Genomic DNA, 14,124 nt, shown 5'->3' with positions numbered 1-14,124 from the left:
GGGCCCTTCCTGAATGTGGGGAAACAGAAACCAAGGCAGGCCCCTTCTTTTCTGCTGCTCCCCTGGGCCTCTTACAAGCCTCTTGGGGGGTACCTCTGGCATCTCCCCTCCCACTTGGACACTCCTGGGGTCTCAGGCAGTACTATTATGGACTTCACATTTTCCTGTGTCCTGTCCTCTCTGCTCAGCTTTCGACTGGCAGGAGGTAGCAGGCTTGTGGATGGTGACTCTGTATTCTCCACACACACACACACACACACACAAACATGCACATATACACATACCACGCATATATACACACATATATACACATATAAACACATACACATATCACACACACACACCACACCACACATAAACATACACACATATATGCACACCACACATCACACATAAACCTACACATATACACACACCACACATATATACACACACACACATATAAACACATACACATACATATCATGCACACATATACACATACACACACCCACACACACACACTGCCATGGCATCACGAGCTGGGTGTAGGCAGGCACGCCCCTCCTCGCCCTGCCGACGAGCTGTGCTCCCGGCTGGCTGTGGCTGCGTTGACAGTGGCCGTCCATGGCACAGGCTCCTGCTGGACCTAAGCTGCTCTCCTGGCCTGGCCGCAGGAGGAGGCACGTTCAGTGTGGCTTCTCCACCACGGAAGCCGGACGGTGGGCTTCTCAGGTGGTGCTCGGGGCCCTATGGGAGGCTGACTCCAGCATTTGGAAAAACACTATGGGAATAAGATGCAGGGACTGAAGGTGAAAACGGGAGAAATCAACACAATTTGGATGGAATAAGCCACTTGCAAGGAAACTGACATCTCGTAAATGGGCCGCTGGTGAGATAGGGGACAAAGACATAATTAGATTTTCATGAGATTAAAAAAATGTGATCCATTTCGATAAGATTGTAACTCTGGACTGATGGGGAACCGACGAGCGAGAATCTGCCGTCATCCTCAGAACTGACGTCAGGAGGGCTGCCTTGACCAGCCATTGGGGCTACTGATTCTGTCCGGCTGGTCACCCCCATGGGGGTGGGGACTTGGGGCTGCACAGCTCCACTGGGATGGCTCACTCCTAGGTCTTGGTCCAGAAGCAGCAGGAGCCCCCTGACGCAGTGTTTGTTCCTCCTGGGAGTTACAGGTCTCATTGTAAAGCAACACGTTGGCTTACCCCGCGGTTTCTTCTGAGTTAGTCCTGAACCTGATCAGCTGAGGGGAGCACGGATGCAGTCAGCTTGGGGTGAGATCTTGGATTACGTTAGGTCCTCTTTGATGTTTTCTGACATCACTTCTGACACTAGATGTGTGGTGTTCTCTGACATCAGCTGAGTGTCCTACGATTCAATTCAATTCTGACACTCACCCCTGGAGTTAGCACAGACCCCACAGGTGAGGGGCTCAGTCCCACAAGACCGCCCCAACTTCAGATGCCAGGTGCAAGCAGGCTCTCCAGGCAACCACACTTCTGCCCAGATGACGGCAAATCTGGGGAACCCCATGACCCCTCTCAGGTCGATCATTCACTAGAATGACTCACAGAACTCAGGAAAACACTGTAATTACTTTTTTTTTTTTTTTTTTTTTTGGTACGCGGGCCTCTCACTGCTGTGGCCCCTCCCGTTGCGGAGCACAGGCTCTGGACACGCAGGCTCAGCGGCCATGGCTCACGGGCCCAGCCGCTCCGCGGCATGTGGGATCTTCCCGGACCGGGGCACGAACCCGTGTCCCCTGCATCGGCAGGCAGACTCTCAACCACTGCGTCACCAGGGAAGCCCTGTAATTACTATTAAAGTTTATGATGAACGATACAAATGAAGAGCCCCATGCAGAGGTACAAAGGTACAGAAGGGGCCTGGCAGCATGGGAGCCTCTGTCCCCATGGAGGTGGGGTGCAACGCCCTTCTAGTATGTAGGCGTGTTCACCAGCCAGGAAACTTCTTGAAAACTCCTTGAATCTCTCTTGGTGTTTATGAGCTTTTATAACCCAATAAGAGAGGTGAGAGTTTAGTCTTTCTGAGACTATTTCCCATCTAGACGCTATCTAGGGGTGTATTCTCAGTCCCCTTGTTACCATAAACTCAAGTGTTGTTGAAAAGTGTTTGTTTTGAAAAACAAAAGACACTCCTGTCGCTCAGAAAATTCCAAGCATTTTAGGAGTTCTGTTCTAGGGACCGGGATTGAGATGAAATATGTTTTTTATTCCATTAGAATCCCTTTCTTGTCATGCCAGGTGTGAGGTCCCGAGTGGGCAGAGAGTCACCTCAGCCCTTCGTTTGACCTGCAAACACCTGCTTACACTGACCCAGCTTCCTCCCTTACCTGATCTCCTGTTATTTAAGAGCGTCTGGGGCTGGGATTAAGTCAGCCATGGGTCACAAGGATGTTTTTTCTGCAAAGCTGAGAAGGAACCCCTGACCCCCTCCTAAGTGGCCGGTGAAAAGTGTCTGTGACATTGGAGCAGAGGTTAGTGTTTGGGGCTACACTGGAGCACGGAGACGGGGAGGATGGGCCTGAGGGGGAGAGCAGAGGCTGGTGCTGAGGGAGCGGGAGAATGGGGGTGCAGACTGGCGCCTGGGAGACTTGAGGGGAAGAGCCCAGATGGGGTGCTTCTGCAAAGTCAGCAGCGGAGGGAGACAGGCAGCGCTGGTTAGGAATGACTCAGGAGCATATAAATCCGGGTATCGCAGCTTCACTTCCCACCACTGCTGGCCCGCAGCGTGACCTTTAGGAGCCTGGGGCAGGGAGTAGTACTGGAGGATGAAGGAAGAGATGAGGGGTGACGAGGTCCGCTTCTGCACAGGCAACCAGAGTGTCTCCCTGTGCTCCCGAGGTGAGAAAACTGGGGCCCCAGCCCGTCCTCACCAGGGACCGGCCTGCTGGGCCCCAGCCCTCCGCCAGTTTCCTCAGCCCCTGTCTGGCAGGCTCAGTGCTGGCTCAGCTTCCAGAATTAGCAGGCAGGGCAGAAGGTGCGGCAGGTGAGGACAGAGAGCCTGCGACCCACACCCAGTCTCCATGTGAACTCTCCCCGGACCCTTTTCCTTGGGGATGGCAACCTGGCAAGAGAAAGAGAGTGAACTTTGAATTTAGGGGGACTGGTTTTGGATCCCATCTCTGCACACTGGGCTGGTCCCATGAGGCCTTCGGGACTCCGGGTTGTCGTCTCTCCCCCTTCTAGTGGGTTTCCCTGTACACTCAGCCCCCAGACTCCCAGGCATAGCCCTTTTTAGGACACCCATGGGGGACTTTCTGACCCAGCCAGGGAGGCTCCAGGACTGACCCATGTCAGCCCCCAAGGGCTCTGCGTCTCACTCCGGTCAGGATCGATGGAGCAAGGCTGGCCCTGGGGCGCTGAGGTCAGAGTTCCTGCTGGGTCTCCTGCCCTCCCTTCCTTCTGCTTTCATTCAAACGACACCTTGGTTGCGCCAGGTTCTGTGCCCTGTGCACGCCTTCCAGGCTCCAGGCTGTGGTCTTCTCTTAGCCTTTATGTTGCTACCACAGCCTCCATGAGCCCTGGTGCACGTCTGCTAGCACTCATTGCCCTTCCCCACGGTAAGTGTAGCAAGTGTTCTCAGCCCCAGCGGGCAGCCAGGAGAGGGAGCCCAAGAAGCGGAGCCTGTCTGCCCGCACAGCACAGTCTCCTCCCGGACCCTGGCTTCTCCCCTGCAGGGCTGGACCCCGGGGCAGTGGCTCCTGCAGCCCCCAAGATGCCGAGGCGTTTGCAGGCCATCCTGGCCTTTGTGGCTGCGACCGTGGTCTCCTCTCTTGTGGCTCTCTGTGTTGTGGGTAAGCTCCTAGGTGACCCGAACTTGGCTGACTGTCTCTCCTTCCTGCATCAAGGTCCCAAAGAGCCCCAGATGTACGCCCTCTACTCCCAGGAGGGTCACTCCACCTCTAGTCCCAGGCCCAAACCAGAGCTTTCCTGGGACCTGACCAAGGCCTGTCCAAGGGGAGCCTCCCAAGAGATGAGGCCCATGAGGGGAGCTCTGAGGGGTCGTTGGTGCCATCTTCCCGCATCCCCTCTGGAACCCTGAGTGGAGGTAGGGCAGCCTGTTCCTCCAGGCTCAGTGCTGAGGGATTATGCCGACCTGGGAATGGGGTATCTCAGCTCTACAGCACCGAAGACCTGCACTGGAGACATACGCCTCCCTCCAAGAGTTTCCGGAAGACAACAGTACTGGGCAGTTCCTCAAGGCACACGACTGTAAGTAGCCACAGTAGGGGGTGGGTGGGAGGGAGCTGGAACCTTGGATGCCCAGACCCTTCGGACACGCTTCTTCCCTGATACCCTCAGGGCCACGCTCCTCACAGAAAGGCATTATCTTGCTTTTTTTTTTAATGGATTTTTTGAGGTATAATTGGCACATAATACAGTATACATATTTAAAGCCTACAAACTAAGTTTTGACATATGTATAAACACGTGAAACATCATCACCATCAAGATAATGAACATATTCAACGTCCTCCCCGCAAAGGTCACTTGTATCCTCTGTCATCCTCCCTCTCTTCTCCTCCTTTCGTTCCCAGGCAACCACTGACATGCTTGCTGTAATATAGATTACTCGGCTTTTTCTAGAGTTTTATATAAAAGGATTGATAGTACATACTCTTTTTTTGACCTTTATCAGTCACGTGATTTGCGAATATTTTCTTTTAGTCTGTGGCTTGTCTTTTTATTCTCTTAACAAGATTTAAATTTTGCTAAAGTCCAATTTATCCACTTTTTATTTCTTTTATGAATTGTCCTTTTGGTCTGTATCTAAGAAATCTGCCTATACCAAGGTCACAAAGACATTCTCCTATGTTTCCTTCTGGAAATTTTATCGTTTTTGGGTTTTACGTTTAGGTCTATGATTAATTTTGAGTTAATTTTTTGAATAATGATGCAAGGTTTGGTTTGAAGTTCATTTTTTCTTTTTGCATATGGGTATATAACTGTAGAAACAATTATCCTTTCTCCTTTGTATCTTTGTTGGAAATCAATTGTCCATACATGTGTGGATTCTCTATTCTGTTCCATTGATCTAAGGCCCTCCTGGTCTTACCTCAGCACAGTGGCTGAGGCCTCACACACTTACCTAGGCAGGGCTTTAGAAATAGGGTAGGAATCCTCCAGAAAGGGTCCTTGCCTACTTGGGTTCTTCTCCCTATTCCTGAAAGGAGGTTGGAGTGGGAGCCTCACACCACGAATGTCTGAACTTACGTCCTAGCTCATGAGGTTCACAGAGGGTGCTAGAAGAACCAGAGACAGCTGCAGGTGGGTTTGGTGGGAAAAGCCATGCAGATGGAAGGGGCTACAGAGTTTCCTTGAATGACCCCAATGACCAAAGCCTTTCACTCAGGTCTCCCACATCCTGAAATGGTTCTATAGGGATCCTTGCCCTACATAACATTGGGGGTGCCAGCCCTTTAAAAGGCTGTTGCAGCTCAGGGTTCAGTGTCACCTGGAGGACTTCCACCATAGCCTTGTGCATTGAGCAGAATGCTTCCTCCACGGGTACCTATTTTATTTTGTTTCTGTTTTTTTCACCCCATGGATTTGTGATCAGAAACTTTCTAAAATTTCTATGTTTGTGGCCTACATGGTTTTTTTTTTTTTTTGCGGTACGTGGGCCTCTCACTGTTGCGGCCTCTACCGTTGTGGAGCACAGGCTCCGGACGCGCAGGCTCAGCGGCCAAGGCTCACGGGCCCAGCCGCTCCGCGGCACTTGGGATCCTCCCGGACTGGGGCACGAACCCACGTCCCCTGCATCGGCAGGCGGACTCTCAACCACTGCGCCACCAGGGAAGCCCTGGCCTACATGTTTTTTAGGTAGTAAAAATTGTGTATCAAGAGGCTTCACGCTTAGTGTACAAATACAGTGTAGGACTAAATATGGGCTTTATTCTTACCTATTTTCTTTACCGTAATGACCCATCTAGTGGTGAAATTTCAGTGGAATTAAACATCAACAGCTGTCAATGATATAATCAGTTATTTTCAAGTTCAATTACAATGGCAAAATAATCCAGTAGGCAAGTATTTCAATCCTTCTGCTCCCCAGTTCACATGGGATAGTTAAGTAGGCCTTTATTTCATTTTTGGGTTTACATTCTCAGGTGGCCATTCCCAGGGTCTGGGTGGTTACAGGCTGCTTGAGGAGAACTCAGGGCTGTGCCATAGACATTTCCCTTGGAAATCTTAAGAACACTCTGGTTGGCCCATGTAATGAATGGCTTCCCTATGTAATGGGCCTCTTAGCTGCCTTCTCTATTTCCTCCCTCCAGATCCCTACCACTTTGGCAGGGAGGCAGAGCTGCAAGAGGCTATCCAGATGTTTAAAGGGCACGTGGAGATTTCCAGCACCTGGAGTGCGGAGATCCAGATGTTGATGTACAGGGTGGACAATGTCAGTTCTCAGATCCAGATGCTCGGTGGTCATCTGGAAAATGCCAGTGTTGACCTCCAGATGGTAAAAGGCATCTTAAAGGATGCCAGCACCTTGAGTTTCCAGACCCAGATGTTAAGAAGTTCCTTGGAGGGGACCACTTCTGAGATGCAGAAACTAAAGGGAGATCTGGAAGACACACAAGCTTCACATTCCCAGATCCAGAGTTTCTTAAAAAGCGGTTTAGAAAACACTAGCACTGAGCTCCATATGTTAAGCAGAGGCTTAGAAAATGCCAACACGGAGATCCAGGTGTTGAAGGCAGGGTTAGAAACGGCAGATGCTCAGGTCCGATTGGCAAACAGTAGTTTAAAGAATGTTAATGCCCAGATCCATGTTTTGAGAGGCAATCTGGATAGTGTCAATGATTTAAGGGCCCAGCAGAAAGTTTTAAGAAGTAGTTTGGAAGGTGCTGCTGCTGAGATGCAGAAGCTAAAGAGAAGTCTGCAAGATACAAATGCTTTAAACTCCCAGACCCAGACCTTTATAAAAGGCAGTTTAGGCAACACCAGTGCTGAGATTCAGGTATTAAGAGGTCATTTGGAAAGGGCTGGCGATGAGACTCGCCTGTTAAAAAGAGATTTGGAAACTGTCACTGCCCAGACCCAAACAGTAAATGGTCGCCTGGAACAGACAGACGCTCAGATGCGAGTATTAAAAACAGAGCTAGAAAGCACCATTGCCTTAAGATCCAAGATTCAGGTGTTAGATGGTCTTTTGAGAAACGCCAGCCAAGAGATACAGACCTTAAAACAAGGAATGAAGGATGTTGCGGCCTTAAATTCCAAGACCCGGATGTTAGAGAGAAATCTGCAGGAGGCCAGAGCTGAGGTCCACAGGTTGAAAGAGGATTTGGAGAACACCAAAGCAATGACTGCGAAAATCCAGGAGGAGCAGGGTAGCCTGGAGACCCTCCGCGCAGCGTCTGCTTCGCAGGAACAGCTCCAGAGGACCCAAAGTAAGTTGGAGGGGGTGCTGGGGAGGGTAGAGTCTCCTGTCCCTTCAGCCTTTTGATTACTTCTACATGTACCCCCCTGGGAAGAAGTGTGGGTGCTGGAGGGGGTCTGGACCCCACCAAAGGCGGCATAATCCCTGCTTATCATCTGACCAGAGTGACAAAACAAACATCTGGGAAACAAATGAGATCTGGTGGAGGTGTGTAACAGGGACAGAGTGTGCTAGCAGGGCCAGACAGCCTTATTTCCGACTTCCTGCTAGCCCAGATGCTGTGATTTTCCTCAAGCTGTTCACCTTCTCTGAGCTTCACTTTTCTCACCTGCAAAGTGGAGACACTAATATCTGCTTCACAGTGAGGATCAAATGAATTAACACATACAAAGCATTTAACTAAGTACCCAGCATTCTTGCATTCATCTGACAAAAATGTTTTGAGACCCTAGGATGTGTCAGGAGCATAAAGATGAACAAGATGTGATGCCTACCCTTGAAGCTTGCAGGCGGGTAGAGCAGCCTTGCACAAAAGGCGTAAGAGGTGCTATGTTGGGAGCAGGTCTAAAAACTGGGGTTGGGGAGGAGCAAAAAAGAAGGAAAAGAAGGGATCTTCACCGGGCTGATGTCCTCTGGTGTAGACAAGGATCTTCCAAGGGGGGAGGAAATCTTCTGGGGCAGAAAGGATCAAAAGATGCTTCGATGGTAATTTGGCCCTTGAACTGAGTCCTGAAGGACCAGTAGGTGCTCGCCGAGCAGACAGGATAAGGGAACAGCAGGTCACAGGCATGGAGATGTGAACCATGAGGTTCCAGAAACTTCAGGCAGTTCTGTCTGACTGGACTGTGGCCAAGTGGGTGGTTGGTGAGGCACAGGCTGAAAAGACAGTAGCCAGGGGCCAGAGTGGTGGCTTTCAAACTGTTTTGAATGTAACTACAGCATGAAATCCATCTTATATTGTGACCCAGTATAATTATGTGTCACACACACACATATTTCAGAAAGCAAAACTTTTACCACATGAATGGTAATATTTTATAATCTATTATTATAATATTATTTATAATAGATTATAATCTACTTTAATATTTTATAATATTATTCATTATTATTATAAAATATTATTTTATAATCTATTCTCCAAAAAACCCTACAACCTCAGTACAACCCATTAGTGGGTTGATGACTGTGGCTGGAAAAACACTATGTGAAGAAGGGAGGCAGACCTGGAGAGACACCAGCTAGATGCGGAAGGCCTCTGATTTCTTTTTTTTTAAATGTACTTTTAAATTTTTCAAAAAATGTTTACTTATTTGGCTTCATTGGATCTTAGTTGTGGCACGTGGGCTCTTTAGTTGCAGCATGTGAACTCTTCGTTGCGGCATGTGGGATCTAGTTCCCTGACCAGGGATTGAACCCAGCCCCTCTGCATTGGGAGTACAGAGTCTTAGCCACTGGACCACCAGGGAAGTCCCTGAGCTGGGGTTTTGTCCTTCAGGAAATGAGGATCTATCGAAGGGCTTCAAGGGGGCTGGCTAGATGGGTCTCCAGGCTGAGACAGGGAATAAAAGAGGAAGACAAGCAGCAAGATTTGGACATGCTGAGTCTGAGATGCTTTGGGGGTATTCAAGTGGCCATCATCTGCAGTCTGTCTGGAGTGTAGGAGAGGGGCCCTGCTGTGCACAGAGATGCAGGAGCCCTGGGTATGCTGGTTCTGGTTGTGGCAGTGGGAGTGGGGAGTTTGCATGAGATAAAACGTTTTGTGAGGAGGAGGCTGAGGGTGGAAACAGGAAGTCAACCTTTAGGTGGCAAGAAGGGAAAGAGGTGTTTTTGAAGGAGAGTGGAGAAGGCAGTCTCAGAGGCAGGAGGAGAACTAGGAGATGTGCAGTTGGGGAAGCCAAGGAAGGAGAGCATTTCAAGAAGGGAGTGGCTAGTTCTGGCAAATATCTAAGAGAGGCCAGGTAAAAAAATCAATAAGCAACCGCTAACTTCAGTCAATGAGTAAGTCATTGGAATAAAGTTTCAGTGGAGAGTTGTATGTGGCCTGGAGGCCAGACCATGGTCAGTGGGGCGTGAATGAGAGATCAGGTGCCCAAGTCATTCAGGGGTCTTAGCTGAGAAGAGGAGAGAGATGAGGCCAAGGTGAAGGGGATGGAAGGGTAGAAGGGGGGATTAAAAAACAACCTGTATCTTTCATACTAATATCACAAAACTTACATATTAATTATAGACAATGTGGCAAATATTGAAAAATAGAAAGGTGAGACTATGACAACTTGTATTTCTGTAAAAATGTCTATTTTTACAATAAGAACCCACTGCTAATATTTTGGTGAACTTCCTTGAGAGGGTTTTTCTAAATTAGGATAGGCTTGATCTGCGGGTCAGAAAAAGGCACCAGCGAAGAGGGAGGAGATTGAAGGAGAGAGAGACCCGGGGGGTGGGGTGGGGTGGGATTGGGGAGACAGTGGTGGATTGGGGGAGACAGAAAGAGAGAGAGAGGAGAGAATGAAATGCACAGCTGAGTGATTGGCCTTGAAGGGTTGGGATAGTACTTGAATCTCTGAGGCTGGGAGGGGAGGAGGTGTGGAAGTAGATGTTCACCCAGGTTTGCAGATGTGGGTACACGACACTGAGGGAGCTTGATACTTAGTGGTGTCTCTGCAGAGCAGGAGATCCCTGGTGAGAGAAGAGGGAGGGAGTTTTGAGGGAGGGGGCCATTTGGAGCATCTGCTGAAAAGATGGGGCTGACAAATGAGGGGCTTGACAGACAACACTGAGGACCAACTCTACTGTTTTGCTCTGCTGCCCTCTGTCAGAAGCCTGGAAGTCTTCTCTTCTTAATGACTCTCTTATGCTGTCCTCTTAACTCCCTCCTATATCTTGCTACTGCTTTGGTACGGACCAATGCTTCTCCACCTTGGGGACACACTGGAATCACCCAATGAGCTTTTCAAAAATGATGCCTGGAACGAACCTCCAGAACTCTGACTTTTCGTTGGGGAGAGGGGTGGTTCTGGGATGCAGCCTGGGCATCAGAGTTTTTTAAAAAGCTCCCTAGGTGGTTCTAATGGGCAGTCGGGGGCTGAGAACCATTAGTTTGACTTTTTCTTAAAGGGCCACACAGTCGATATTTTGGGCTCTTGGCTGAACAGTCTCTGTTGCAACATCTCTGCTGTTGTAATGATAAAGCAGCCAAAGGCAGTCTGTAAACTAAAGGGCATGGCTGTGTTCCAATAAAACTTTATTTATAAAAAGAAGCTGCTGGTAGGCTGTAGCTTACCTAGTCCTTGGTTTAGACTGCTGTTTCTCAGACTTTGGAGTGTATCAGAATCACCAGGAGAGTTTGTTAAAACGCAGATTGTCAAAAAACAATTTTGGATTCAGCTGGTCTGGGGTGAGTCTGAGAATCAGCATTTCTACCAAGTTCCCAGGTGCTGATGCTGCCGGTCCTGGGACCACACTTTGAAAACCCCTGGTTTACACACTCACCATTTATTATTCAGACATTGCAGTTGTGTTGTAATTGGTGTCTCTGGTCCGATTAAGATTGCCTTCTCCCTGTTGAGCATCCACACGTTACCAGGCTGACATTTTTACAGTGCAAATCTAAGCATACCATGATCCTTCTTGAAAACCCTTCAGGGCTTCCCACTGCTCACAGGAAAAATCTTCCAAACTCCTTTACATGGGATGTGCGATTTTGCGCTGGTGAACCTGTCCGTGTTCATTTCCCATCCCTTGTGCACTGACCGTTCCGGTACTCGAACAGATCAGGCTATGCCATGCTGTTTCACACCTTCATGCTTTTGCAACTACTCTGTCCCCTGCCTGGAATGCTCTCCTTGGCACTGCCTATCTGGAACACTCTTCCTCAGTCTTTTAAGACTCAGCTCAAGTGACCTCTCACCTGGGGTGTCCTTCCTGAGCCCCGCTCCCAGCCCAGGTGAAATAGACCACACCCTCTTTTGTGCCTCTAACATGCAATGGTTTTCAATGAATGCATCTTCAACACCGTTTTGAGCATCTGTCTCATTTACTAGACAGTGATTTCCCTGAGGGCATGCATCATGCCTTATTGATTTCTCTATAACAGTCCCTGATTCATGGAAGTTGAGGAATGTTGAACAGAATAGATGAATGAATAAGTGAGTCTATTTTGGCACCATTTCAAGCAGCTGTGATGAGGAGGATGTTAAAGAAGAGAGAGTGTCAGGACAGGAGAGATGGAACAGCTGAACGAATCAGGGCGTGTGCTCACGGGATGAGCTATTAGAGTCTGGAATTGTGAGGTCAGGCAGACCAGGGGATGAAAAGGTCCCAAGCGTGGTCCTGGGTGTGGGCAGCTGAAGTGGATGGAGGTGGAGTCAAGGAAATGAGGGAAGCTACAGGTTGGCTGTGAACTCTCCCAGGGAAATGGCAGGAATCGAGGTGCAGAGAACTGTCAGGTGATAGCAATGAGTTGGGAAAGAGGGTGGTATAGCTGGGAAGCAGGAGCCTCGAAAGAGCATTGCTGGGTGGCAGAGCTGTCTGAATATCCCCGGAGTGATGGAGCCAGATGTCCTGAGCTGCTACTGGGCAGTGGGCTGGGGGTGAACCCTCCCAGACCGTGCCCCTGTAGCACTGGGCATCAAGAATTGCATGGGCTTGTGACCCTCAGTGGTCAGTCCCTGGACAGATCAGGATCCACAGCCAACTCCTGGTTCTCTCTTCTCCCCCACCTTTGCTCCAGATCAACTCCTCCAGCTGATCCTGCAAGGCTGGAAGTCCTACAGCGGGAGCTTGTATTACTTTTCTCTTTCCAAGAAGACTTGGCAGGAGGCTGAGCAGTTCTGTGTGTCCCGGGGAGCCCACCTGGCCTCGGTGACCTCTGAGGAGGAGCAGGTCAGAGCTGTGGGCTTGGGGTGGTGCTGCTGGGGTTGATGTGGTATCAGGGACTTTGGCGCTTTGGCCTTCCCCCTCTTGGAGTGGGCATGGCAGAGATCTTCATGCCTCCTCTGTCAGTCAGGGAGCAAATATTCATTGAATTGTGATGAGCATCTTGCTCTGGACGTACAAGCACTGACAGCAAACCCCAATGTCCTAGTGAACGAGGGAGACACCCAGAGGAGTCAGCAGAGAGGAAGGGCAGAGGGAGATGGCACCAAGTGACTGCCCTTAATGTGTCGGGTGCAACCTTCCCTCCCCATTCCCTCATTTTCCTCTCAGTCTTCCTCTCTAGTTGTCAATCTTGATTTTAACGTCAGTTCATCTGATGGCTATGGAAGGCCCACGAGCAGAAGATGCAGGCTTCTTGGGAAGACAAGACACACATATGAGTTTGAGGACCACCAAAGGCAATAGAGGCCCAGAGTGGCCCATATGCCGAAGGTTCTTATCAGAAGTTACTAGGGTTATTGACAAGGGCCCACTGTATGTTTGGTCAAATTTAACTTACAGACCTGTCCAACCCTTGTGATTCTCCTGAGACTGTTCTTGTCTGTCCATCAAAGGACATGCTATTTTGTAAAACACATCTTAAGAAAACTGTGACCAGATCTGTCTTTGTCCCAGTAAGGCCACACTCCTCACCAGGTCAACATGGGAGAGCTGGACTTCCCTGAGGTGACCTGGCTGCTGGCCTAGATCTGGAAAACCATGGAACGCATAGGGAGGAGGCCCAGCTCCTGGAAAGTGGGCTTCATGTCCCTGGGACTAGGGAGGGCGTGGCTTGGATCCCTCTTCCATGCAGCCTGGTGAACAAGCTCCTCACACAAGGTCACACGACCCTGCTTTTCCTCCACAGGCATTTCTGATACAGTTCACAAGTGCCTCTTACCACTGGATTGGCCTCACTGACAGCGATTTGCAGGGCTTCTGGCGCTGGGCGGATGGCACACCATTCAATAGTGCCAGGAGCAGTGCGTGAGTCCAGCCACTGTCTGGTGCTGTCCCAGGCACTGTCTTGGGCAGGTCTGGCTAGAGACTCTGTCCTGTGTGTGTATCCCTGCCCACGAAGTGTTAGTGTTCTGGGTGATATATGTGTACTATGTGTGTGTGTGATGTGTGTATGAAGTGTGTGTATATATTGATTGTGTGGGTGATGTGTGTGTGTGTGTGTATCATGTGTGTGGTGTGTGTATGATGTGTGTGTACACCAGCATAGCTGTGATCCTTGCCTGGACTCCTAAACGGGGGCGTCAGAACAGGACAGGTCCTGGGGCTGGCAGGCAGAATATGAGTGGGTCTTTCTGTTTTGTTTGTTTTTGCCTATCCTATACCCTACTACTTAGGCCTGGTCCCAAGGAGCTTTGCCCCCATCTGAAGGTATCTGAATATGAATTCTGGGGTGGGGACTTGCATCTTTAGACACCCTTCCCATCCCTCCATTCTCAGTAACTAAGGACAACCTCAGCAGAGCCATCCTGAGGGCACCACTGGCCCCATCCTGGGGCTACCAGGGTATTAGGGACCTGTGTCACTTCAGCTCCTTATGCCACAGCAGGGCAAAGGGACACTTCTTTCATCTAGCAGAATACAGCCCTCTTGTTTCCAGGTTTTGGGACAAGAGTCAGCCGGACAACTGGCGACACGAGAATGGGCAAACGGAAGACTGTGTTCACATGAGGAGGAAGTGGAATGACATGTACTGTACCGCCCTCTACCAGTGGGTCTGCGAGAAGCCCGTGGGCCAGATGTAGCCTGAAGGCAGGTGGAGCTGAGCCCCTTCTC

General features: G+C 49.8%; 1 protein-coding gene across 1 annotated transcript; it reads left to right on the top strand.

Moving 5' to 3' along the window:
• The first annotated feature begins 2,806 nt into the window (after positions 1-2,806).
• Positions 2,807-14,093, top strand: CLEC4F (C-type lectin domain family 4 member F). The gene is given in 8 exon segments (XM_032652251.1): positions 2,807-2,867; positions 3,704-3,820; positions 6,305-7,423; positions 12,146-12,297; positions 13,199-13,317; positions 13,686-13,707; positions 13,709-13,741; positions 13,962-14,093. Coding segments are annotated over 8 exon segments (1,755 nt in total).
• Positions 14,094-14,124: the final 31 nt, after the last annotated feature.

The sequence above is a fragment of the Phocoena sinus genome, chromosome 13, assembly GCF_008692025.1.
Source record: "Phocoena sinus isolate mPhoSin1 chromosome 13, mPhoSin1.pri, whole genome shotgun sequence".
Taxonomy (NCBI): domain Eukaryota; kingdom Metazoa; phylum Chordata; class Mammalia; order Artiodactyla; family Phocoenidae; genus Phocoena; species Phocoena sinus.
This window is presented reverse-complemented; position numbering and strand designations above follow the sequence as displayed.